This window comes from Oncorhynchus kisutch, linkage group LG4 (assembly GCF_002021735.2).
Source record: "Oncorhynchus kisutch isolate 150728-3 linkage group LG4, Okis_V2, whole genome shotgun sequence".
Lineage (NCBI taxonomy): Eukaryota > Metazoa > Chordata > Actinopteri > Salmoniformes > Salmonidae > Oncorhynchus > Oncorhynchus kisutch.
This window is the reverse complement of record NC_034177.2, coordinates 74,483,717-74,507,414: the sequence shown is the minus strand read 5'-3', so window position 1 is coordinate 74,507,414 and position 23,698 is coordinate 74,483,717. Positions and strand designations below refer to the sequence as shown.

General features: G+C 41.9%; 1 protein-coding gene across 5 annotated transcripts in view; it reads left to right on the top strand.

Moving 5' to 3' along the window:
• LOC109889982 (serine-rich coiled-coil domain-containing protein 2) overlaps nucleotides 1-23,698 on the top strand; it is a 77,219-nt gene that overhangs the window by 31,338 nt on the left and 22,183 nt on the right. For all 5 annotated transcript variants that reach the window (XM_020481890.2, XM_020481889.2, XM_020481888.2 and 2 more), the window contains exons 3-5: nucleotides 6,432-7,758; nucleotides 7,920-8,107; nucleotides 21,166-21,283. In XM_020481890.2, the coding sequence (XP_020337479.1) occupies nucleotides 6,435-7,758; nucleotides 7,920-8,107; nucleotides 21,166-21,283 (1,630 nt within the window). In that variant the 5' untranslated portion in view covers nucleotides 6,432-6,434. The remainder of the gene's footprint in view (nucleotides 1-6,431; nucleotides 7,759-7,919; nucleotides 8,108-21,165; nucleotides 21,284-23,698) is intronic.

Genomic DNA, 23,698 nt, shown 5'->3' with positions numbered 1-23,698 from the left:
ACACTTCTGTAGGTTTTTGGTCCAAAACACAATGATTTACTCAGCAAGAATAGGAAGTGGCACATCAATGTAAAAGGGCAGGGATGGGCAATTTTGATAGGGTTGGCCCCCCACCTTGCGACCAACAATTTTAGCGGACCTCTTCTTGACAGCAGAGAGGAAAAAAATGTATGTTAATTTCCTGCAATTGTATAAATGTTACCATGGGGCGTAGAGAAAATGTTGCAGTTTTAAAGTAAGTTTGTTGCAATTCTAAATCTTTTGCCATGGGGCGGAGAGCAGATTTTGGAATTTTATAACACATTTCATGCAATTCTACTCATTTTGTCATGGGGTGGAGAGAAAAATGTGCAGTTTTACAGCTAACTTCTTGCAATCGTATATACATTTTGCCATGGGGTAGAGAGAACAATTAGATTTCTGAGTGAGAGTAACTAACAAAATCAATGAGGGCCCCTCATGGTCAGTGATTTGACCATAATTAATACAAGTGTAGATAGCTAGCCGCTACACTAACTTGCCAAAAGCGGGGGCGCCAGTTGCCCATCACCGGTTTAGGGCGATTCCACGGGAACAGCATGACACTGAGACTCTGAGTTTTCTAAATGTATGTCAAACAAAAACCAATTATTGCAAAGTTAAAGGTGTCACGCCCTGACCTTAGAGATCCTTTTTATTCTCTATTTTGGTTAGGTCAGGGTGTGACTAGGGTGGCCAATCTATGTGTTATATTTCTTTGTTGGCCGGGTATGGTTCCCAATCAGAGGCAGCTGTCTATCGTTGTCTCTGATTGGGGATCATACTTAGCCTGTTTTCCACCTTAGTTTGTGGGATCTTGATTTTTGTTAGTTGCTGTATAGCCTGCAGAACTTTATGTTCGTTTTGTATTTTGTATTTTTTTGGGGTGTTCATTTGAAATAAAAGTAAGATGTTCGCCTACCACTCTGTACCTTGGTCTAATTCATCTAACGATGGATGTAACAAAAGGTCCAATGCATCCATTTTGTTCTCAATATCAAGTGGTACCGTAACGCCAAGTCTAGATCCATGAGTCTTCTTCCAAGCCATAAGACTCCTGAACATCTAATCAAATGGCTACCCAGACTATTTGCATCCCCCCCTCCCTTCTACACTGCTGATACTCTCTGTTATTATCTATGCATAGTCACTTTAATAACTCTACCTACCTGTACATATTACCTCGACTAACCGGTGCCCTCGCACATTGATTGACTCTGTACCGGTACCCCCTTGTATATAGCTTCACTATTGTTCTTTTACTGCTGCTCTTGAATTATTTCTTACTTTTATTTCTTACTTTCTTTAGGTATTTTCTTCAAACTACATTGTGGGTTAAGGGCTTGTAAGTAACCTGTATTCTGCGCATGTAACAAATCAAGGTACAAATCTGTCGTTCTGCCCCTGAACAGGCAGTTAACCCACTGTTCCTAGGCCGTCATTGAAAATAAGAATTTGTTCTTAACTGACTTGCCTGGCTAAATAAAGGTAAAAAAAAAATAAAAATAAAATAAAATTTGTTATTTCATTCAATCCTTTCTGGGTAACAATGTACTGATTGCTTTCAATTAAAATGGTTAAAAATAAACAAAAATTGTTTCTAATCTAAGAGCAAGACTGTGCGAGAGTGATCTCAGTGGGGAGGGAAAAACTAAAAACTAGCTGTTATTGACAGAGAGGTTTGGAACGGTCTTTCTTATTGGCCTATTGACTAATTAACCGCCTGGTGATGTCACAAGGCAGGCCAAAACTCCATCCCTCCAAAGCAGGCAGACATTTCAGGTGGCTCTTTTCAAACAGCTCGTACACTTAAAGGGCATTATCACAATTTCACAGTATTATTCCAACCTAATAGTGTGGAAATATATATAAAACACCGGGAAATCAAGTTTTTGACTGCCTTGGGCCTTTAAACAAGGACTTCTTTAATAAATGTCCACTGATAATTTTATAATCACATTTACTTGAAGAACAGTACAGTTGAAAAGTTTGTTAACAGAATGACAGTTTGTGCTGTTACTGTCATCCGTTTTGTTACCAGACTTTGCATCTGCACTGTTTTGTAAAAATGTCTTTGGAAATTGTTAAAATTAATTATTGTGCATAGAGTTGCATGGTTTGTTTAACTTTGCAATTATTGTTTTTTGTTTGACATAAGTTTTTATGTGAAAGATTTGAGTCTCAGTGTCCCTGTTACTGTGGAATTTCCCTTTACCAATAGAGCAGTAGATATCCGTATGTATTAGGTTAACTAGCACCCCGTATTCTGTGGTTGTGTATGAATACTATGGAAACACATATTAGTCCTCTAGAATGATTTATTTTTGAAGTTGACTACTAGTTATTACAGGCAATGGTGTCTCTTTGACAGGCTTCTGACTGGAGTCTGTCAATATACTGCCCAGACCACCCAGGCTGCATTCATTATTTGAGTTGAATGGTTATAACTGAAGGATAATGGAGTTAGGCCTAAACTCACCAACGGCTTACGTCCATCCTCCATTCAGTATTGACTGAGCTGGCCTGAGTCCCAGCCTCAGTGTCCTACTTGGGGTCCTGTCCTGTACTTGGCCAAGCCCTCTTGGCATCTTAGCCCCAGGTTCTGATGTCCACATCTCACATGGCTGCACTGTGGGGTTGGGAATCAGGCCAACGCATCCCTTTAAATTCTATTTCCTTCTATTAACACATTTCTTCTTTACCCCATTATGTTCTGATAGTCTTAAGTTGACCAACTAAAACTACCCTGGAGTTTCCTCTTAAGCCACTATAGTTCCCATAACTATCTGGAATTTCCCCTTTGAAGGGACTTATCTGATGATGGACAATTAAAGAAACAAAAACAATGATGCCAGTCAGCATGGCCCTTGGATGAGCGACACCGTGTAGCAGTTTATCCATGCTCATGAATTAAATGGACTATACTTGTCCCACTATTCCTGTGTCAGATAAGCCAGACATGCAAATTCCCCTCCTCCACAACCTTCTGACCTGGTTAAGGGGACCGGCACGTATATCAGCATCAGCAAGGTCTTTACAAAAGCCCTTATTATTGTCAATATGAAGTGACCTGCTTTGTGCCTCTCTGTGTGTGTGTGTGTGTGTGTGTGTGTGTGTGTTTGTGTGTGTGCTGCCTTAATGCAGCCTCTGTTCTGGAGCTGATCCAGATGAGTAGTAATGAGTCTGGGAATGGGGAACCGTTGGATAAGGAAGATGAAGGTTCTTTACCAGATGCTGCAAGAAAAGGAAGCTATACTACATGCAGAACCTAAAACTTCCCCTTCCCTTTGAACCAAATATGATTCACTATTATGCCCTATGGTTCTGTGATATCATAAAGCCTATGGCGCTCTGGTGTTTTTATGATAAGGTAGCTGTGACTCATCAGCTTTGTTAAGTGGGGGGGGAACCCAGAGGTCCCATCGAAGCATATCTAAAGTGGTAATGAATAGAGAAGACAATGGGGAAAGTCCGCCAAATATCTTTCAAAGTTCATTCTTCATTGTCTGTGGTTTAAAAATCTAACGCTGTAGATTTAGAGGAAAAGGCTGATATTGAAATAGTGAAATAACGGTTGTTTCTGGTACTGTACAGTCCAACAAAGGATTCTGTCTATCAGGGATTGACTCCAGAATGTTTACTCTTTTCAACTTGCATATAAAAAAATAACAATAAGTTAGTGTAACGGCTAGCTAGTTAGCAGTGGTGCGCACTAAATAGCGTTTCAATCGGTGACGTCACTTGCTCTGAGCCCTTGAAGTAGTGGTTCCCCTTGCTCTGCAAGGGCCGCGGCTTTTGTGGAGTGATGGGTAACGATGCTTCGAGGGTGACTATTGTTAATGTGTGCAGAGGGTCCTTGGTTCGCGCCCGGGTATGGGTGACGGGACGGTCTAAAGTTATACTGTTACATTAGCTTTGATTTTGTGCCAGACTGCCACGCTCGACACAGAACGCAGTAGGGCCGGAATCCTTGTGTCAATGCTGGTTTCCAGTCTAGTCATTGACCCAAATAAATTATTACTAATCTAGGAATCCTGACATCATGTCATTGTCTGTCTCAGTGCTACAACATACTGTATATATATATATATACTGAACAAAAATATAAACGCAACATGTAAAGTGTTGGTCCCATGTTTCATGAGCTGAAAAAAAAAATCTCCTACATTTTCCACATGCACAAAAAGCTTATTTCTCCAAAATGTTGTGCACAAATTTGTTTACATCCCTATTAGTGAGCATTTCTCATTTACCAATATAATCTACTAGAAAGGTGTGGTATATCAACTAGCTGATTAAATAACATAATCATTACACAGGTGCACCTTGTGCTAGGGACAATAAAAGGCCACTTTAAAATGTGCAGTTTTGTCATACAACACAATGCCACATACAGTGCCTTGCGAAAGTATTCGGCCCCCTTGAACTTTGCGACCTTTTGCCACATTTCAGGCTTCAAACATAAAGATATAAAACTGTATTTTTTTGTGAAGAATCAACAACAAGTGGGACATAATGATGAAGTGGAACGACATTTATTGGATATTTCAAACTTTTTTAACAAATCAAAAACTGAAGAATTGGGCGTGCAAAATTATTCAGCCCCTTTACTTTCAGTGCAGCAAACTCTCTCCAGAAGTTCAGTGAGGATCTCTGAATGATCCAATGTTGACCTAAATGACTAATGATGATAAATACAATCCACCTGTGTGTAATCAAGTCTCCGTATAAATGCACCTGCACTGTGATAGTCTCAGAGGTCCGTTAAAAGCGCAGAGAGCATCATGAAGAACAAGGAACACACCAGGCAGGTCCGAGATACTGTTGTGAAGTAGTTTAAAGCCGGATTTGGATACAAAAAGATTTCCCAAGCTTTAAACATCCCAAGGAGCACTGTGCAAGCGATAATATTGAAATGGAAGGAGTATCAGACCACTGCAAATCTACCAAGACCTGGCCGTCCCTCTAAACTTTCAGCTCATACAAGGAGAAGACTGATCAGAGATGCAGCCAAGATGCCCATGATCACTCTGGATGAACTGCAGAGATCTACAGCTGAGGTGGGAGACTCTGTCCATAGGACAACAATCAGTCGTATATTGCACAAATCTGGCCTTTATGGAAGAGTGGCAAGAAGAAAGCCATTTCTTAAAGATATACATAAACAGTGTCGTTTAAAGTTTGCCACAAGCCACCTGGGAGACACACCAAACATGTGGAAGAAGGTGCTCTGGTCAGATGAAACCAAAATTGAACGTTTTGGCAACAATGCAAAACGTTATGTTTGGCGTAAAAGCAACCCAGCTCATCACCCTGAACACACCATCCCCACTGTCAAACATGGTGGTGGCAGCATCATGGTTTGGGCCTGCTTTTCTTCAGCAGGGACAGGGAAGATGGTTAAAATTGATGGGAAGATGGATGGAGCCAAATACAGGACCATTCTGGAAGAAAACCTGATGGAGACTGCAAAAGACCTGAGACTGGGACGGAGATGTGTCTTCCAACAAGACAATGATCCAAAACATAAAGCAAAATCTACAATGGAATGGTTCAAAAATAAACATATCCAGGTGTTAGAATGGCCAAGTCAAAGTCCAGACCTGAATCCAATCGAGAATCTGTGGAAAGAACTGAAAACTGCTGTTCACAAATGCTCTCCATCCAACCTCACTGAGCTCGAGCTGTTTTGCAAGGAGGAATGGGAAAATATTTCAGTCTCTCGATGTGCAAAACTGATAGAGACATACCCCAAGCGACTTACAGCTGTAATCGCAGCAAAAGGTGGCGCTACAAAGTATTAACTTAAGGGGGCTGAATAATTTTGCACGCCCAATTTTTCAGTTTTTGATTTGTTAAAAAAGTTTGAAATATCCAATAAATGTCGTTCCACTTCATGATTGTGTCCCACTTGTTGTTGATTCTTCACAAAAAAATACAGTTTTATATCTTTATGTTTGAAGCCTGAAATGTGGCAAAAGGTCACAATGTTCAAGGGGGCCAAATACTTTTGCAAGGCACTGTATGTCTCAAGTTTTGAGGGAGAGTGAAATTGGCATGCTGACCTTAGGAATGGCAACCAGAGCTGTTGCCTAGGAAGTGAATGTTAATTTCTCCGCCATAATCTGCCTCCAACGTTGTTTTAGAGAATTTGTCAGTACGTCCAACCATCCTCACAACTGCAGACTACGTGTAACCACACCAGCCCAGGACCGCCACATCCACGCATGCATGAAAGTATGAATTTGCATCAGAAATTACATTTTGACCTCTCTCTCGCTCTCTCTCTCTCTCTCTCTCGCTCTCTCTCGCTCTCTCTCGCTCTCTCTCGCTCTCTCTCTCTCTCGCTCTCTCTCTCTCTCTCTCTCTCTCTCTCTCTCTCTCTCTCTCTCTCTCACATACTGTGCTGGCAGCTGATGGAAGAGAAGACACCCATCAAGCTTGCCATGGTGTCCAGACTGCCTAAGTTCGGTGTCCGCCCCACCACGGGGGTCACCAGCCCCCTGCCCAATGGAACCACCCCTTCACCCCAAGACAGCAAGACCACCCCCCCAGCAAGACCCAATGGGGTGGTCCGTGCCTCCTCCTTCTCTCTAAAATGGAGGAAAGACGGTGGCAGTACTCCAACCACCCCCACTAGCTTTGAAGATGATGCATGCCCAAAGGAGGGAGGGGACAAGCCCAAGACTCAGCACTCCACATGGGGGAGGGAGATCAAGAAACCGTCCCCATCCACCCCTAAGAGGGTCAGGAGTTCTGGTTCGTCTGAGTCATCTACTTCAAGCCCCAGGGCCATCCCCCGCCAAGTCGCAAAGACCAGCCCCAAGGCAGGGCCCAGACAGGGGCAGAGCGCCTCCTTCAGTGGAGGCCCCAAACTAGGCCAAAATGGAGCTACTGATGGCTCAGGACAGTCAGGTTCAGGGCTGGTGAGGCCACGGGCCAGCTCCAGCTCCCCTCGCAGCAGCTCTAGAGATAGCCTATCCCAGTCCAGCGACAGCCTCAAGTCCCTCACACTGGACAACATGGTGCGCTCGCAGAGTTTCACCCACTTCAAGCAGATCCCGTCCCCGACCAACTTGCCCATGGCACGCTCCTTCTCCTTTAACCGGGCAGTGGAGCTGGCCAAGCCTCTGGCTAACACACAGCTACAACCACCCAGGACCAACCACATCAGACCCCACCAGCTGTCGAATGGGAGGCAGGGCCTGGGGATGGGCCTCGGCCTGGGCACAGGGCTGGGTGGGCTTCAGTATCCTAGGAGCCTCTCTTCAGCCGGCTCCCCCTCCACAACCCCTAGTGCCCTCAAAAAACCTCTTCTCCCCAACTGTGTTCTGAACAAGCCTTCTGCTCTGGGCTATAGACTGACACGGCCTGACACGGTCAAGCAGCAGAAACCCCTGTTTACAGGGAGGGTGAAGGGGGAGGTCAGGGCTGGAGGAGTGGGGGACGGGGATAGGGCAGAGTCACCCCCCCTCACCCTCACTCCAGACCCCCTTAGTGACAGCGACAGGACCTCAGGGGGGCAGCTCAGGGGGACAGGGGAGGGGCTAGAGGACATGTCTCTCTCCTCAGCCTCATCGCTCTCTCGTGGAGATACCAGCGAGGAGTTCTTGGATGACTTTAATAACCTGGCTGATGGGGATGTCCCAGACAACAGGGCGAGAGGTAGTACTGCCACTCAGACCCGCCTGCGGAGCTTCCTGAATGAGACCATGGACTGGAATGAGATGGGCCTCTCAGGTAAGAAAAAAAAAACACCTGCTGAAATCTTATCTTCTTTTGTTACTACTAGTTGCCACGATTAACCACTCTAGAGCTTTTATAACACTGCTTCAGTCCCATAATTCCTGACAGTCAGTAAAATGTATGAACTGATTGTCCTGTTTGTGTCCCCTGTGCAGGGCGGAAGGAGGAAGTTGACATCCTGGCCCCAGAGAGGGGAGACTTCCTTCAGGGCTCGTCTCTGGAGCTGTCCCCTTCCAACAGCTCGGGGGGCACCTACATGTGGGACGAGGAGGATCTGGAGCCCCTGGGACCCAGAACACACCCATGTGAGAGCTATGACGACTCAGACCGCCTCAACAGCATGGTGAGTCAATGCTTGGTTTGCCCCAGGGCACCAAATTCATACACACGAAAACACCCATATTTACCTGGCTGGTCAGATACAGTCAGAACATAGAGAGTGTCAGGAGAATATTTAGTCATTGTTTAGAAAAACAGACTGTTTTATTGTCAGCAATTGTCTTGTCTTCCGCTTAGCATACACTTCATATAGTATCACTGACTAGTAATGACATACTGTCATTTCTGTATGATGCACAGTACAGTACAAAGTTAATTCATCAGATTGACTAGTGTTCGTATTCACCAGAGGCCTGATAGTGTGTACCTTTGACCCTATTATGTCAGTCCAGTCCTCCCAGCAAGAGCTACATGCTTTATTCTATCAATTGATCCCGCTGCTAAAAATTCAGTTAAACTAGATCCTTAATTAGGGATTAGGAGAACAAAGACTCAGGTCAGAAAGGGAATGTGAATGCCAAGGCTGCCAACCACCCACTCCCAACCAAGGTCTCCCTCCCGTGGGGTTCCCAGATTCTGGAATGTCTGCATAGCTCCTTACAAGCCACATATGATCTCCTGGAGATAATCAAACAGTTTCTTTCTGTTTTCCTCTCGGTGTTCCGGTGCCATTGGCTCTGGAATGTTTAACGAGCTTAATGACGGGGATTTAAAACAGTTAATCAGCTTAGTATTTTCTTCCCTTCCTCTGGGGTTTACCATTACATGAAGACACAGAATTGTTGACCGAACAGTGGTGCATAGACAACTGAGACAGTGTGTATTGGGGAGAGAGCTGTCTGGGGATGCCAACTGTTCTGAGTGGGTGTGAGTGACTCTCACTAATATATAATAATAATATTTAGCAGACACTTTTATCCAAACAACTTAAAGTCATGCGTGCGGCTTCGGGAATCGAACCCACAATCCAACTGAGCCATAAATCATTGCACTGATACAATGACAATGACATTCATGTATCTGGTAAGCCTAGTAGAATATGGTCCATCTAACATAATGTGTCCTAATTGTTTGGCCTAATAGGTCAAAGCCCCCTGAGATGTGCTGCATTTGTTTGGAACACGTGATTCAGAGCAAACACAGCAAAGTAAAGCATGTATGTAGGGTGACACCATGTGGCCAAAGCCATTTGTTACACCGATAAAGAAGTATAGATTGGAGTAGAACAGGGGACTCTAATAACATATTGTACGGAACACATTTGTACTGTAGTGAAGCTGTCTCTAGAGTAATGCAATGTGTCTTTCATGATCATGTGAAACGTCAATTGCTATGGAAATGCTGGGATGTGTTTTTCAATGATGTTAAAGTTAATTATGATGCAACTATGACAGTGATACGATATGGATTACAATTATCATCATGAATATTAAGGCTATACGCACTACATGTTACACACACAGACACTCAACCATGCAAATTGGCCGAGTTATTATTTATTTGGACAGCACACATTATAATCTTATTCTTATACAGACATCGTACACACTCACTAAATCACATCCTAAATCATACACACCAACCTACTCAGATATACTTCACACATAATATCTTGTCTCAATTTTCTAACATCTGTGGCATTGGCTCACAGGCAAACAGGCAAGGGAATAAAACCAATATTGCTAGAACCTATTTCTTAAATTCTAAATATCAGACATTTGATGCTCTAATTTTGACCGTCATAATACCTCTGATGGCAGTAATTTTACAAGCACTAATTATGGTCAATTTAGACTGAGAATAGTATCTAGTTATGGTACGGGGTGAAATAAGTATAGCCAGTTATAATTGTAATGGTTTAGCAGATTCCAAAAAAATAAAGATCAGTCTTTATGCGGCTAAAAGAAAAGGAATATAACATATACTGTTTACAGGAAACTCACTCTACGTCCTTAGATGAAGTTGTGTGGAAAAAGGAATGTGGTGGTGAATTTTTTTTCTGTCATGGCCAAAGGAACTCCAAAGGTGTGATGATATTAATTAACAAACATTTTGATCTGAATTTGCAAATAGTCAGGAATGATTCGCAAGAAAGGTGGATCTTTTTGAATATGAAAGTTGACGAAAAAGAGATTTGGCTCAAACAACTATATGGTCCAAATCAGGATGATCCATACTTTTTCGAAAACATTTGTACCAACTTATTGAACGTACAGGCAACAAATGATCAAATCATTATGTTAGGAGACTATAATACAGTGTTAAGTACCTCAATGGACCTTAAAGGTAATCACTCTACAAACAATCATCACCCTGCCCTTAAGGAAATCACAAATATTATGGACACATTAGAAATAGTTAATATTTGGAGACTAAAAAACCCCAACCTAGTGAGATATACACGGAGGAGACTTAATCAAGCTATTCATCTTGACTACTTTCTTGTCTCTTTCATCAAAGGTTAAAAAAAGTATTAATAGGAGACAGAATGCGATCGGATCATCATTTAATTGGCATTAACATAACTCTTATAGATTTTCCATGAGGACGGGGATATTGGAAATTGTATTGGAGGACAACATATTTTTAACTAAGACAAAATAATTTATAACTGAATTTTTCCAGTATAATATTGTTTGGGTTACCTTCAAATGTACCTTCAGAGGTCATTCAATTCAATATTCATCAATAATAAAAAAGCTGTTTCTGTCTAAAGAGACAAGACTAACTAATAGTACAGGTAGATAGCAATAAAAATGACACTACAGTAATACAAAATATGTTAGAGGAAAAACAAAAATAACTTGAGGAACTTATTCAAGAACGATCTAATGTAATCTATTACAAAAATAAAGCAAACTGGATGGAATATGGAGAGAAATGCACAACATTCTTCCTGAATCTCCAGTACAGGAACGCTAACAAAAATAATTTGGAGAAACTCATTACTGAAGACAGAGTCATCCATGATTCTCCGAATTATATTTTAAAAGAGGAAGCTAATTATTTTAGGCAGATGTTCTCTTTTCCGTCTCATCCTTTCCCACTGAATGAAGATTACGGTAAGGAATTCTTTACAAATAATATAAAAAATGGAAAATTAACAAGTGTACAGAAAAATCAGTGCGAAGGCCAAATTACAGAGGAATACATTTTTGAGGCTATTAAATCCTTTCAGTCTGGAAAACCCCCAGAACTTGATGGCATACCGGTAGAGGTATATCAAGCCTTTTTTGATATACTTAAAGCTACATTGTTAGATTGTTTTAACTACTCATATAGAAATGGTAGTCTGTCGGGTACTCAGCAGGAAGGTCTGATTTCTCTATTATTAAAACAAGACCCAGATTGCAAATATAAAGACCCAGTCTATCTAACACTTCAATGTTGTGATGCAAAAATACTAGCGAAATGCATAGCACTCAGAATTAAAAAGGTTTTACCAGGTATTGTTCATCCTGATTAATCCAGATCAGACAGGTTTTTTACATGGACGATCCATTGAAGATAATATACGACAACTACTAGAAATAATAGAATGTCAAGAAACATCTAAGAGGCCAGGCCTTGTATTTATAGCGGATTTTGAAAAGGCATTTGATAAAGTAAGACTGGATTTTATTTATAAATGCCTGGATTTTTTCAATTTCAGTAATTCTCTTATAAAATGACAAAAAATAATGTATAGCAACCCCAGGTGTAAAATAGTAAATAACGGCTACTTCTCAGAGAGTTTTGAATTGTCAAGAGGAGTTAAACAAGGGTGTCCACTGTCACCATATCTATTTGTTATGGCCATCAAAATGCTAGCCATTAAAATCAGATCCAATAACCACATTAGAGAAAAGCTCACTCAAAATAAAACATAATAAAAAGTATGTTTGAATGACACCTGAGGATCAGTGTTTTTACAGCTAATGCCGGTTTTCCTGAGGCTGATGCCATGCAGGTGTTTGTGCACATACATATACACACACTCTCATTCAGATAAATACATACAAGAACACACACATACATGTAATAGTGCCAGACATGCACACAAACATATACAGTTGGCATTGTCCTTGATGTCCTTTGTTTTTATAGATTTTTTGTTTGCTGTTTTCTTCTATCTTTTTCTTTTTTCAATTTAGTTCATTCTCTTGGTTGTTGGTGCATTGGGGGATTCTTGGGGGTGAAGAATGAAATTAATTGTAATAAAAAAAAAGTATATTCTTAGGGGTTTGGGAGGGGTCTTGAATGGTTGAGGGACAGCTAATTGGGAACTGTGGGGGGGATCTTGGAGTGTTAGGATTCATGTTTTTTGGACAGGTGGGAGATCTGTCGTCGTGCCCTTGAGCAGGGCATTGACCCTGGATGCTTCTGTGTGTCGCTCTGAATGGGAGTCTATTGGATGACTGGTATGGTGTAGTTGTTGAGAGGCTTCCCTGCAAGTATATTGTATGTTTTGGATATTCAATTTAAAATAATAAATAAAAAAAGTTAAGGACCCTGGGACTAAACACCTCCCTCTGCAACTGGATCCTGTACTTCCTGACGGGCTGCACCCAGGTGGTAAGGGTAGGCAACAACACATCCACCACGCTGATCCTCAACACTGGGGCCCCTCAGGGGTACGTGCTTAGTTCCTTCCTGTACTCCCTGTTCACCCATGACTGCGTGGCCAAGCACGACTCCAACACCGTCATTAAGTTTGCTGATGACACAACAGAGGTAGAGGCCTGATCACTGACAACGATGAGAAATCCTATAGGGAGGAGGCCAGAGACTGCCAGGACAACAACCTCTCCCTCAATGTGAGCAAGACAAAGGAGCTGATTGTGGACTATAGGAAAAGGAGGGCTGAACAGGCCCCCATTAACATCGACGGTGCTGAAGTGGAGCAAGTCAAGAGTTTCAAGTTCGCTGCTATCCACATCACCAACTAACTATCATGGTCCAAACTAAAGGTTGACCGATTAATCGGAATGGCCGATTTAATTAGGGCCGATTTCAAGTTCTCATGACAATCGGAAATAGGTATTTTTGGACACCGATTTGGCAGTTTTTTTTACACCTTTATTTAATCTTTATTTAACTAGGCAAGTCAGTTAAGAACACATTCTTATTTTCAATGGCGGCCTAGGAACGGTGGGTTAACTGCCTTGTTCAGGGACAGAACAACAGATTTTTTACCTTGTCAGCTCGGGGGATTCAATCTTGCAACCTTACAGTTAACTAGTCCAACGCTCAAGCCAAGGTAATTTGCTAGCTAGCATTAAACTTATCTTATAAAATTAAACTTATCTTATGAAAAACTACCAATCAATCAATCATAATCACTAGTTAACTACACATGGTTGATGATATTACTCGTTCATCTAGCGTGTCCTGCGTTGCATTTAATCGATGCAGTGTGTATCGTTGCTCCAATGTGTACCTAACCATAAACATCAATGCCTTTCTTAAAATCAATACACAGAAGTATATATTTTTAAACCTGCATATTTAGCTAAAAGAAATCTAGGTTAGCAGGCAATATTAACCAGGTGAAATTGTGTCACTTCGCTTGCGTTCATTGCACGCAGAGTCAGTGTATATGCAACAGTTTGGGGCCGCTTAATTTGCCAGAATTTTACGTAATTATGAGATGACATTGAAGGTTGTGCAATGTAACAGCAATATTTAGACTTATGGATGCCACCCGTTAGATAAAATACGGAACGGTTCTGTATTTCACTGAAAGAATAAACGTCTTGTTTTCGAGATGATAGTTTCTGGATTCGGTCATATTAATGACCTACGGCTCGTATTTCTGTGTGTTATCATGTTATAACTAAGTCTATGATTTGATAGAGCAGTCTGACTGAGCGATGGTAGGCACCAGCAGGCTCGTAAGCATTCATTCAAACAGCATTTTCGTGCATTTGCCAGCAGCTGTTTATAACTTCAAGCCTATCAACTCCCGAGTTGAGGCTGGTATAACCGATGTGAAATGGCTAGCTAGTTAGCGGGGTGCATGCTAATAGCGTTTCAAACGTCACTTGCTCTGAGACTTGGAGTGGTTGTTCCCTTTGCTCTGCATGGGTAATGCTGCTTCAAGGGTGGCTGCTGTCGTTGTGTTCCTGGTTCGAGCCCAGGTAGGAGAGAGGAGAGGGACGGAAGCTATACTGTTACACTGGCAATACTAAAGTGCCTATAAGAACATCCAATAGTCAAAGGTTAATGAAATACAAATGGTATAGAGAGAAATATTCCTATAATTCCTATAATAACTACAACATAAAACTTCTTACCTGGGAATATTGAAGACTCATGTTAAAAGGAACCACCAGCTTTCATATGTTCTCATGTTATGAGCAAGGAACTTAAATGTTAGCTTTCTTACATGGCACATATTGCACTTTTACTTTCTTCTCCAACACTTTGTTTTTGCATTTTTTAAACCAAATTGAACATGTTTCATTATTTATTTGAGGCTAAATTGATTTTATTGATGTATTATATTAAGTTTAAATAAGTGTTCATTCAGTATTGTTGCAATTGTCATTATTACAAATACATTTTAAAAATCAGCCGATGTAATCTGTATTGGCTTTTTTTTGTCCTCCAATAATTGGTATCGGTATTGGCGTTGAAAAATCATAATCGGTCAACCTCTAGTCCAAATACACCAAGACAGTTCTGAAGAGGGTACGACAACACCTTTCCCCTTCAGAAGGCTGAAAAGATTTGGCATGTGCCCAAAGATCCTCAAAAAGTTTTACAGCTGCACCCTCAAGAGCATCCTGACTGGTTGCATCACTGCCTGGTATGGCAACTGCTTGGCATCTGACCGTAAGGCGCTACAGAGGGTAGTGCGTACGGTCCAGTACATCACTGCAGCCAAGCATCCTGACATCCAGGACCTATATACTAGGCGGTGTCGGAGGAAGGCCCAAAAAATGGTCAAAGACTCCAGTCACCCAAGTCGTAGACTGTTATCTCTGCTACCGCACGGCAAGCAGTACCAGAGCGCCAAGTCTAAGACCAAAAGGCTCCTTAACAGCTTCTGCCCCCATAACCATAAGACTGCTGAACAATTAATCAAATGGACACCCGGACTATTTACCTTGACACCCAAACTCTATTTCATGAACTGCATTGTTGGTTAAGGGCATGTAAGTAAGCATTTCATGGTAAGGTCTACCTGTTGTATTCGATGCATTTGACAAATCAAATTTGATTTGATTTGTATGTGTGCCATTCAGAGGCTGAAAGAGTGTGCAACTCAATAGTAGGAAGGTGTTCCTAATGTTTTGTACACTCAGTGTAGACAGACAAGTCTTTTAAGAGGCAACAGCCAGCCATGATGATCTGTCATCTGGTGTAGGATTAACCTGACAAACGTCTTATGATCCTGTGTTGTAAAAGAGCTTCATAACACAGAACCCAGACAAAACAAATCACAGTCATCCTAGTTAAGCTGTGTTGCAATACCTCTGTGACTCCGCTTGATGGCAGTGTTACGTTAAATATGACATGTGTGTGTGTGTGTGTGGTAAGAGAAATACATCACTTGGTTTCCATGTTTTTCACTTGATGATTTCCTATAGCCTGCTGTTGAGTAGTAGACAGCCAGCTTCATAATTAGAAGTACTCCTGCCCTCATATTAGAGCTTTTAATGCATTATAATTGCATTTTTATTCATCTCTGTTTTGGATATAAATGGCATGATATTTTGTTTAACTTGAGCGATACGTTCACATTCCCATTCTTCCGCCTGCTTGCGTGTGTACAAGCATCCTGCAGATGAAAGTTGACGCTTGTCTGTTTTGTGGATATCGGCAAAGATATGTCCTAAATGGGCTATAATGATATGGCAACAGCTAATATTTATTTGGCTTGATTTGGTTGCTATAGAAACCATCACTATCATCACAATGGAAACAAGAATGTAAGTGCATGCATATGCATGAAGTGTAACGCTTGAGTCCAACAAAATGAAATATAACAGTCTGGATAAAGTTCGAAATGACACGGTTTCATATGTACAACATCTAAAGACCTGCCTCACTATATTGGGAGCTTTGCTGTTTCTAAAATGCCGTATTTGGGTGTTTCTGTAGCCGTTGTTCATGTTTTCTGCTTCCCCTAATACTGCCCAATGAGCCCGAGGAGGTCTATCGCTGGTTGGGTAAGTTTTTCAAAACCAAGTGAAATCAAAAAGTGTAATGACACTTCTGTAGCCTCCATTTAAATGAAAACGTGTGATTTGGTTAAAAATAGCCAGAGGAAGACATATTGTAGAGTGGCTGTCTGTATTCATTCTTATGTACCTGAAATGGCTACTTCCCCCGAAATGCTGTAACTGATAGACATTGGAATAAACAATGTGAAGCCACTCTCTCTTCTATTCTTTTCACTTACTCTCTCCTTGGCCTGTTCATTCCTTATTCCTGCAGATACCTAGTATTTGCTGTGTTTTTATTTTAATTCGGCTTCTCTCATGTGAGACATATCCTCTCAGTAGCAGAGCAAGCTCCTGACGGCGCTCTGTCTCTAATCCTCGCCTCCTCTCTGACTTCAAAGCTGCAGAGCTGCTGCTTCTTGATTTATTTATTTGGATCTAATGTTAGGCTTTGTAGCGCTGGGTGGTGACAGCCTAATTCATTAGCAGATAAATGAGCTAGGTGCTTAAGCCTTTCTCTCTGCAGTACACTGCTGTTTATAGTACACACACTCAGCAAGCAGACTGTTGTCGTATTAGTTAGCTAATATCTAGGCTGCTTTGTTTGCCGTGCAGAAATTGCCAACATGTCCCTACATTGTCTTGTCTGATCATTCATTGATTTTTTTATTCTCTCTCTTGCCTTCTGTCTTCCCCTCTTAGTATATGACATACGCCTGCATGCATTTATAGCTGCTATACTGAACCAATGTGTCGTCAGCCAGAACAAACACATTTGATAGTGGTTACTACTGTTTTTTGAAAGTAGCTATTTACAATGATGAAGGTGATCTGTGTCAGCCCTAAGATTAGTGGGCTCAATGTAGTCATCATATTTTCCTGTTGGTTGCTGACCACAGTGGTAACTATTAGTAACTCCCTTAGTCTGTTTTAAATGTGATAGTCGAAGGTCTCCATTTAATCTCCATTTAGACTCATTTTCTTCCACAACATAACGTTCTAAAACTGGCTAGTTTTGCCTCCTAGCGTCTTTCCTTATGGAGTCTGCTTGATGTAAACCAGGCTTACTTTTACTTTGCCGCTTTTGAGTTTGTCGAATTGATTATGAAGTTGATAAAAGCAGTCAAGTGTGGGCAGTCAGGCAAGGCAAAGGCAGGCACCTGGTTGAAGGAGGCATAATGAAGGCAGAGGTTTATGAAAAGAGTGGAGGACGAATCTGTCACTCACTTATCCCCATAGCTCTGTTCACATCAAATGGAGATGACAGGAGGATGAAAATGGAGTGAAGAGGGAGAGATGTATGTAGTGTAATTATGAAAGGCCTAATTCCCTCATGCCAAGTACAAAGAGACACCGTATCAGAACACACACACACACCAAATACTCGCTCCACTTTAGCACTGCCCTTAAATACAAAACCCTGCAAACAGTGTTGTTTCAAGTCATTTATTATTGTCAGCTAGATGGACAACAGCTTCTTGTCTTGTCATTTAGCATAAATATGACCGCTGCCGCTCTCAAGCCGTATTCACACACTGGCGTCAGAATCCGCTTCTGCTTCCGCAAATGAAAGCGTGCATATAATGTCCCCTGTTTTTCCCATTTTAAATCTGGATGAATTTAAACCAATCTACACCGACCACTGTCCATCCAACACATTTTGGTGGGTTCGGGTTGGCTGAACTAAGAGGCACCTGTCACCAGAAGCAGAGAAAGAGTAGTGATCTATTTCCCACCACTTCTGCCGCCCATATGACCAAAGCAGAAATAAAACGTTTGTTGACTCTATGGTGGTCAATGCGGATTCCTCTTTTTGGAACGTTTCTGAATGTGAGGTCACTGTAGGCAGTCAGAGGGCAAATGATCCTGGCACCGGATTATTTCCTCACTGGAATAGCTGGTTCTAATGGAAAATGTGAAAATTCTGCTTGTGTTCCCAACAGTACAAACTCCAGCCTGTGAGCTCATAATTTTTGTGGACAGACACATGTAACATAAATGGTATCGTAGCGTCTGTCAACAGACTGTGGGATATGACAATGAATGACAAATGTTGTTATGTTTTGCTGTTGTTTTGTCTCTGATTATCTGGACAAGTCACGATTTTGAAGGTCTTTCAAATGTTTTTTTTTTTTTTATGTACAGGGAAACCTTTGCCTATCACCTTTAACCATCCCAACCCTGAATGTCCCAACCTAAAGCAGCACAACTGACCTTAGATCAGTGCTATGGGGCCATCTCTCCTTAAATCTCTCTTTTGTGCCCAAGTCAGTATCATTCTGGTGTCCTTGGAAGGGAAGTTCTGCTCTCATCAATCTCTCTAACACTTTCCGTGCTCATAGTGACCCTCTAATTGTCCCTGTAAAAGTCAATAAGCCCTTTGCAGCAACGGACGCCTAGATTACACCACATTACATCCTTTATAGAACCACAGAGAATGGTCATATGCAGTTGGCTAGAGCCTGAGAATTGGGTTTGGGGGAAATGCATTAGTTCAAGAGCAGTAAATGAGTCGAATAATTGGATTACAAAGAAGTGCTATCATTGTAGAGGTAGAAGGCATATTTTATATTTAAAGGACAAGCTTAGTACTTTCAACTCAGAACTTCAGTGTAGAATAAGGTCAACATAATGTCATTGTGGAGGCATTGCAGAGGCACACTCACACATAGCTTAGTAAAACTTGATTTGGAGATACTGTATGGGTCTTTTATCAAAGAAACAGTTTTGAGATCTTCAGTATCTCACATTGCAGTAAGCCCCACTGTGTTACATTTAGTCTGGGACTGACCTTCAATTAGAGTGAAGATCTACTGAAGGAGCAGCAGTTGATCTGCAGGCAGCTCTGAAGCCTTCATTGAGAGTTATGGGAAACAGAATGGACATGTAATGAAAATGCCATGATAATTCTAATCTCAGGCAGAGGGGCTGGTGACTACATCTGAGAATCTGCGACAGATATTGATTTGAACAGTTTCAGACTCATTTCTTAAGCCTCTCTAGGATATATTAGAAGTTTGGATTTTTATATTTGTACCCATAATTCCTTATACAGTAGAACAATCATTTTTTATTTGTTCTAGTTTCATTTTGTATTGATTACGTTTCTGGGTTAGGCAGACTGAAGTTCTGTAGGGTTTGGGTTGTGGGGGCAAAGCTACATCATAGATTAATCACACTAGTGGGTCATATGAGGTAATCTGTGTGGGTTTTGAGCCTCAGCTAACCTCAGATTCATATCTGAACAGAGAGTTGTGTTTGTTTGAAGTTTCAATTCAATATGGGGTTGAATGGGCCAAGGCTTTTCCTTTGGTTTATTATTCTTCATTGATCTCCCCACCGGGTGCAGATTGAGAGGGTAGTAGGGAGAAGATGGGGAATGTGAGGTTAACTGACTGAGGGACACAGAATGTTGCAGGAATTTCCATAGCATGTTACAGTACCTGTGCACAACCACAGCAAAATGCATTCTGAATTGATGTAATCATAATGTGAATAATATGTAACCTCAATCGATTAAATATTTGAACAACGTGTAAGCTCAATGAATGAATTATCTTTATATGAAAGATGTATGACAAGAGAGAGGGATAATCATGCTAATCCTGTAAATCAGTTGCCCATTAGTCTCCATCTACCGAACAGGAGGTGTAGCACCACTGAGGGGACCACCACTGGAGCTAGCTTAATTTCAACATGGGGACCTGCTGTGGTACTGTGGTTCTGTTTGACCCCCCAGTCCTCTCTGTTTGGCTGGCGGTTCTAACGTCAAAGCCCCAGAGCAGTCAGCTGGAGTGGGATTTGTGTGAAATATGACCCCAGATTCCCAGTTCATTCAACCAGGCTTTTTCTCCTCCTCCTTGGGGGAGATTATGTGGCCCGCTCAGCATCTAAGCTGCAGCCTACCGGTGTGAAATGCCATTTCCTCTCGAGCAACGTGCCGTGACTAAGGCCTGCTCTGCATGAGGAACCTCTAGAGGAGAGAGGGATAGAGTGGGGGAGGGGGAGGAGATGAGGAAAATGGAAGAGAGCGAGGAGACGAGAGGAAGAGGACAGAGAAAGGGAAAAAGAGAGAGTGGGAGAAGTAAAGAGGGTGATAATAGAAGTAGTAAAAAAGCAGAGGAGGGAGCAGAGGAGAGCAGGCGTGTGGGAGAAAGACTGAGTACAGTTCAGTTGGGTGCACTGGCAGATATAAGTATGGATCAGAAGATATTGGATGTTATTTTTCTGTTTTCTACAATGGTTCCCTGCTTCAATGCCAGTTTTTGATTTAGATAACCATTCTCTAACCTTTAATAACACAACATCCATTAAATACCACCAACCACCATCATGTTATGGGTACATCTTCAAGTAGAGGCCTCGCTATGTATTTTCATTTTCTGCTGAAGCACAAAATGGCCTGGGAATTGATGCTTTGGAAAGCAAAAAGGTGAGGAGTACAAATCAACACTTCATACTTTGAAGTAGTAATTTGTACTCTTGCCTTTTTTGCTTTTGGGTACGTTATGCTTTGAATTCAACAACAAGCAAAGTGCAGACTATTTTCGCTTTAATAATAAGACATACTTACCGATTTTACATTATTATACTCATTCAAGAGTGTTTATTTTGAGAAATTCATTTCTGCAAATCTTTTGTTGTCTCCGACTCTGCTTCTTGTTGTTTTGAATAACAACATGTGTTTGTCCGTGAGAGTCTGATTCAAAAGGAGAACTGTTAGCATAAAAATGTACTCACTACTTTTGCACCGGCAGACAAAAACAGTGAACTAATCATGCCTTTACAGATGGGAGCATTATGAGATGTTTTTTGAAATACCCCGACATTCTGTACAATCTTTTTTTGAGGATCTCTTGTGAACTGACAAAACAAAACAGTTGTCTTACTAGCTTGAGTATTGTCATAATATAAATTGAATCAAAATAACATAACATCAATTGAACCAACTTTTGTCTCTCCCACCATGCAGGACATTCTGAACAACCTGGACCCCCTGGAGCCAGCTGACCTGGAGGATGACGACCTCATGCTGGACGTGGACCTCCCTGAGGACGGCTCTCTACGAACACAGACAGCAGTGGCTCCAGGTACAGTCATCGCTTCCTTCATCTTTCCCCAGGCTTGGTGCTCATTAACACTAGTGATTGGTTCAGTAGAGCCCTAATCATTACAATGAAAGCCTAATCACTGTGACCAGACCCTCTCACCTTTTGAGTGTAGCTTTTGATTCCATTCTGTAAATGTAATCATGGAACACCTATGGAAATTACAATTTAATCTCTAATCATGACACATTCCTCTGGTCCTATTTCAACTGCTGATTAAGTAACAAGATAGTTTTGGTGAATAGGTCTCTATTCTCAGAGACAGCAGGATTGTATTTGTGTGTGTAGGTGTGCTGTGGGTGTGCGTGGGCACCTATGTGTGTGTCTGCGTGAGAGAAAGATTCCGGCATTTTGTTACATTATACAAGCCATCACAAACTCCCTACGTCAGTGCTCATTGGTCATTGATCATGAATCTTAGGTTATGAAGTCTCTCCACTGTATTGTGAATGCCATACTGACAGTGTCATTCATTGCGAATGCAGTTCTTTCCACTGCTCTGAAAACACTCGGCCCAGTGTGAGACTGCTGACCAGTCCTGCCAAAGGATTGCTAACAAGGGTCCCTTTATGACCATAAAACTCACAGACAACCCAAAGTGCATCTCGTTCTGTCTCTATACACTCAAACACACACAGAGCCTGGTTTTTCAGTTCACAGAGCACTACATTGAGTGTGTTGTGTGTGTGTGACAGGAATGTTCACTCTGAAGGATTGTGAATCCAACCGGCATCCTGGAAAGAGATCGTATTTATTTATAGCTCTGTATGTCGTAGCGAGGGGTCGTAGTTAAGGGACAGGGGAGCGGACAGAGGGTCCTGCCAAGCTCAGCCCTCCGTGGCAGGCCTAAAGAGAGGGGAGGAAAGGAGGGAGCTTCAATGTAGCATAGCCTTAAGCCCATCCTCCCTCTCCTCCCCTTCCTCCCTCCTTCCCATGGGCACAGGCTCTGCCAGCCAAGCAGGAAGGGGAAAGGGAGAAGGGAAAAGGAGGCCCTGCTATTTTCTCCTGACGGCAGGCTCCAGCTCCAATGACAGGAGAGGTCCTGGTGGCCTCTCTCCACCCTGCCCAAGCCGGTGACTCCCAGCCTGGCCACAGACACAGCCACCCCAGCCTCTCCCTCTCTGGCCACTTGGGGAGTTTCTCCGAAAACAGACAGCAGGGAGGAAGAGTTTCTCCAGGACTTTAGCCCACTCTTTTCCCTCTTCATTTTACCACTTTGGATTTGTAATGTTTGGATTTGAGTTTTGTTGAGAAGAAGTTGACGGATGTAGCAGAGCATGATGGAATGTAGCAGTTCACGTGTGGAATTACTGGGCTAACTATTTAGACAGGCTCGTCTTCAGTTGCGGTATGTGGAGAGGCTGCGTAAGGTATTTGTTTAGTCCTCAGCTGAAGAACTCTCATGCTACAACAGTAAGATTGAGTTATTTGAAGACTGGCAATTTGAGTTATTTGAAGACTGGCACACAATTTTATTTTGTCTCAGTTCATTAATGGCTTGTTTGATTAGAGTGTCGCCAAATATTTATGATCCTTGGTTGCTCTGTTTGGAAGATAAATTGTTTGTCTGTCTGTGTCTAATGTACAGTGGGGCAAAAAAAGTAGTTAGTCAGCCACCAATTGTGCAAGTTCTCCCTCTTAAAAAGATGAGAGAGGCCTGTAAAATGAGAAAAAAAATCCAGAAAATCACATTGTAGGATTTTTTATGAATTTATTTGCAAATTATGGTGGAAAATAAGTATTTTGTCAATAACAAAAGTTTATCTCAATACTTTGTTCTATACCCTTTGTTGGCAATGACAGAGGTCAAACGTTTTCTGTAAGTCTTCACAAGGTTTTCACACACTGTTGCTGGTATTTTGGCCCATTCCTCCGTGCAGATCTCCTCTAGAACAGTGATGTTTTAGGGCTGTTGCTGGGCAACACGGACTTTCAACTCCCTCCAAAGATTTTCTTTGGGGTTGAGATCTGGAGACTGGCTAGGCTACTCCAGGACCTTGAAATGCTTCTTACGAAGCCACTCCTTCGTTGCCCGGGTGGTGTGTTTGGGATCATTGTCATGCTGAAAGACCCAGCCACGTTTCATCTTCAATGCCCTTGCTGATGGAAGGAGGTTTTCACTCAAAATCTCACGATACATGGCCCCATTCATTCTTTCCTTTACACGGATCAGTCGTCCTGGTTCCTTTGCAGAAAAACAGCCCCAAAGCATGATGTTTCCACCCCCATGCTTCACAGTAGGAATGGTGTTCTTTGGATGCAACTCAGCATTCTTTGTCCTCCAAACACGACGAGTTGAGTTTTTACCAAAAAGTTATATTTTGGTGTCATATGGTCAGATGAAATTCTCCCAATCTTCTTCTGAATCATCCAAATGCTCTCTAGCAAACTTCAGAC